General features: G+C 42.2%; 1 protein-coding gene across 1 annotated transcript; it reads left to right on the top strand.

Annotated features, from left to right (window-relative positions):
• Positions 1–806, top strand: PtA15_12A232 (uncharacterized protein; the record flags this gene model as incomplete). Its single annotated transcript, XM_053161820.1, has 2 exons — positions 1–352; positions 448–806. The coding sequence occupies 2 exons, from the start codon at positions 1–3 to the stop codon at positions 804–806; spliced, it is 711 nt and encodes a 236-aa protein (XP_053025799.1).
• Between the last annotated feature and the right edge of the window lie 1,498 nt (positions 807–2,304).

Genomic DNA, 2,304 nt, shown 5'->3' with positions numbered 1-2,304 from the left:
ATGAAACCTGGAGTTGCCAGGCTCTACGTTTGTCAGATAATCCTAGCCCTTGACTATCTCCATGAGAATAAAATAGTCCATGGTGATTTGAAGCCAGAGAATCTCCTCATATCAGCCAACGGTTATATCAAAGTCGCTTATTTTGGTCTAGCGCGGAGAACAATAGATCACAGCCCTCTCAACCTAATCTTTGGGACTGTCTATTACATGGCTCCTGAGATGATAAACGGCAGCTTTTTTGGTCCATCGATTGACTGGTGGGCTTTAGGAGTTATCCTGTACCAAACTCTATTCGCGCGGTATCCTTTTGATCTTGACAGGTCACCCAACCCAGATCCCAGGTTCTCAAGAGGTTTGTTCTCAATTATTTACATCTCTCAAGCAATATCCACAAAATTCAAAGCTTACAATCCACTTTTTATACCCTTGCGTTGATGCTATACACAGATGATCAGAACCGTGTCAAGTTGCTGATTGTCTCCGGAGAGTACAGAATACCTTACTCAATCGACTTTCCTTGCTTATCGTTTTTGAAAAGGTTGCTTTCAACTTCTCCTACTCGGAGGCTACTTGACAGAGCTTTGATTAGTAATGAGTACGTTTACTTCCTAGGGGTCGAATGGGAGAAGGTATTGAACCAGATGTACGAGTTGACCTTCAAACCTAACGACATTGAGGTAATCTTGGCCAAAACCAGTGAAGATTATTCTTCCATGTACGCCAATCCACCAAAAGAAAAACAGAATGATCAGTTTACTGGCCTTTTTGACGACTTCTACTACAAGGGACCTGGTAGTCCTTGGTAGGACATCACAGTCAATTTGTATTGTTTTAAAGCTCTACTGTACTATGCTTTCCCATTCACTTTAATATAGCTCATGCAAAATTTGAAAGATGATCTATGATCCTCATCCATCCCCGGCTTGGTAAACATTTGCCTCAATTTTCTAAGTTGTGTCCCTATTTGAAATACAATCCAATTTCATCCAAGTAGCGCACACCCTCTTCCCACCATGGCTTGACTTCTGCACTGTGCTCAAAGCTACCAAATGAGTCCAGAAATAAGAGCCATGGCAACATATATATGACTAGAGGCCAAGGCGGCTTCGCCGCTGCAAAATCAGGGTCCAACAGGTGTGCCTTGCAAGTATCCACTAAAATAATCTCCCTTCTATGCTTAAAGATTTAACTTGTAGGGTGAAAGGCCTCAGAAGCTCAAAACACCAATGGGTTACATGATTTCTGGCATAGTATGTGTCTAATTTCAAGCCACTATTTCACTGCCCTTATCCTTTAGCAGAATTCTTCAAATATTCCCAGACATGAAGGAAAATTTCAAATAAATCCCAGAGGCTGAGGTGTTCAAATTCATAGTAAGACTTCCTCCAAATTAAATCTCACCAAAATGCATTTTTGTGATTGAATGGCTTTTATCAATAGGGTTCTTTGGATAATTTTTTTGCTTGGATTTCAATTTGTGATGTATCTAAGCATCCTACCTGTCACTCAAACAAATAAATTCATACAGGGTTACATCATCCAAAGTATTCAATTGATGTTATTAAAGATCTCTGAAGAGAGTAGCTGGGGCCTTTATTCAATTAATTAAGGAAACAAGAGGCAGAGAAGAAATATCTTTCCAATGTGCCCTGGAATGGACAATCAATTGGCATTGGAAGCCTAGCATTTATGGTATTTTACACATCATGCTGTTTTGATTGGCTTGTCTTAGTCTGTTGAGTGAAATGCAATAACTCATTTGAGAAGAGGCTAAGGTGAGATTGCTTTGCTATGCAACAAGGGATATAGAGCATTTTTTTGTCTGCTCGCTGATCTGACAACAGAACTCCTTAAAAAAGAGCCTCTTGCGCCGGCCGAGCAGACGGGATTGGGAACTGGACTGGAGGAGTATGAGGCGAGCTTGCAGGAAGAGATTCTGAGTGTGTTGTCGAAGAGCTCGGAGAAGACAAATCTGATGGTGCAGCGGTTGGTGGGTCCAAACCGGAAAGCTCGCTGCCGGTGATATTTGTGTATGGGACCGGTGCCTTGTCGGTCTGCATCGCGCGTCTGTCCCTAAAAGAACAACCCGATGACGACGATTGAGAACCCGCTCTTGTTCCTCCCACACCGCTGCCAACCGCAGACAACTTGGCCCGTTTATTTCTGGAAAGCTTGTACATGACCATGAGTTGGTTGGACGATAAATGAAGCAAGCTAATTAGCATGAATTAGAGTGTATTGCCTACAGGGATACAAGAAAGACTTGGGACATGAAAAAACAAAGCCAGATGAAGGGTGGGAGAA

Source organism: Puccinia triticina, chromosome 12A (genome assembly GCF_026914185.1).
Source record: "Puccinia triticina chromosome 12A, complete sequence".
NCBI lineage: Eukaryota > Fungi > Basidiomycota > Pucciniomycetes > Pucciniales > Pucciniaceae > Puccinia > Puccinia triticina.
The sequence above is the reverse complement of the archived record's forward strand: the minus strand, read 5'-3'. Positions and strand labels throughout refer to the sequence as shown.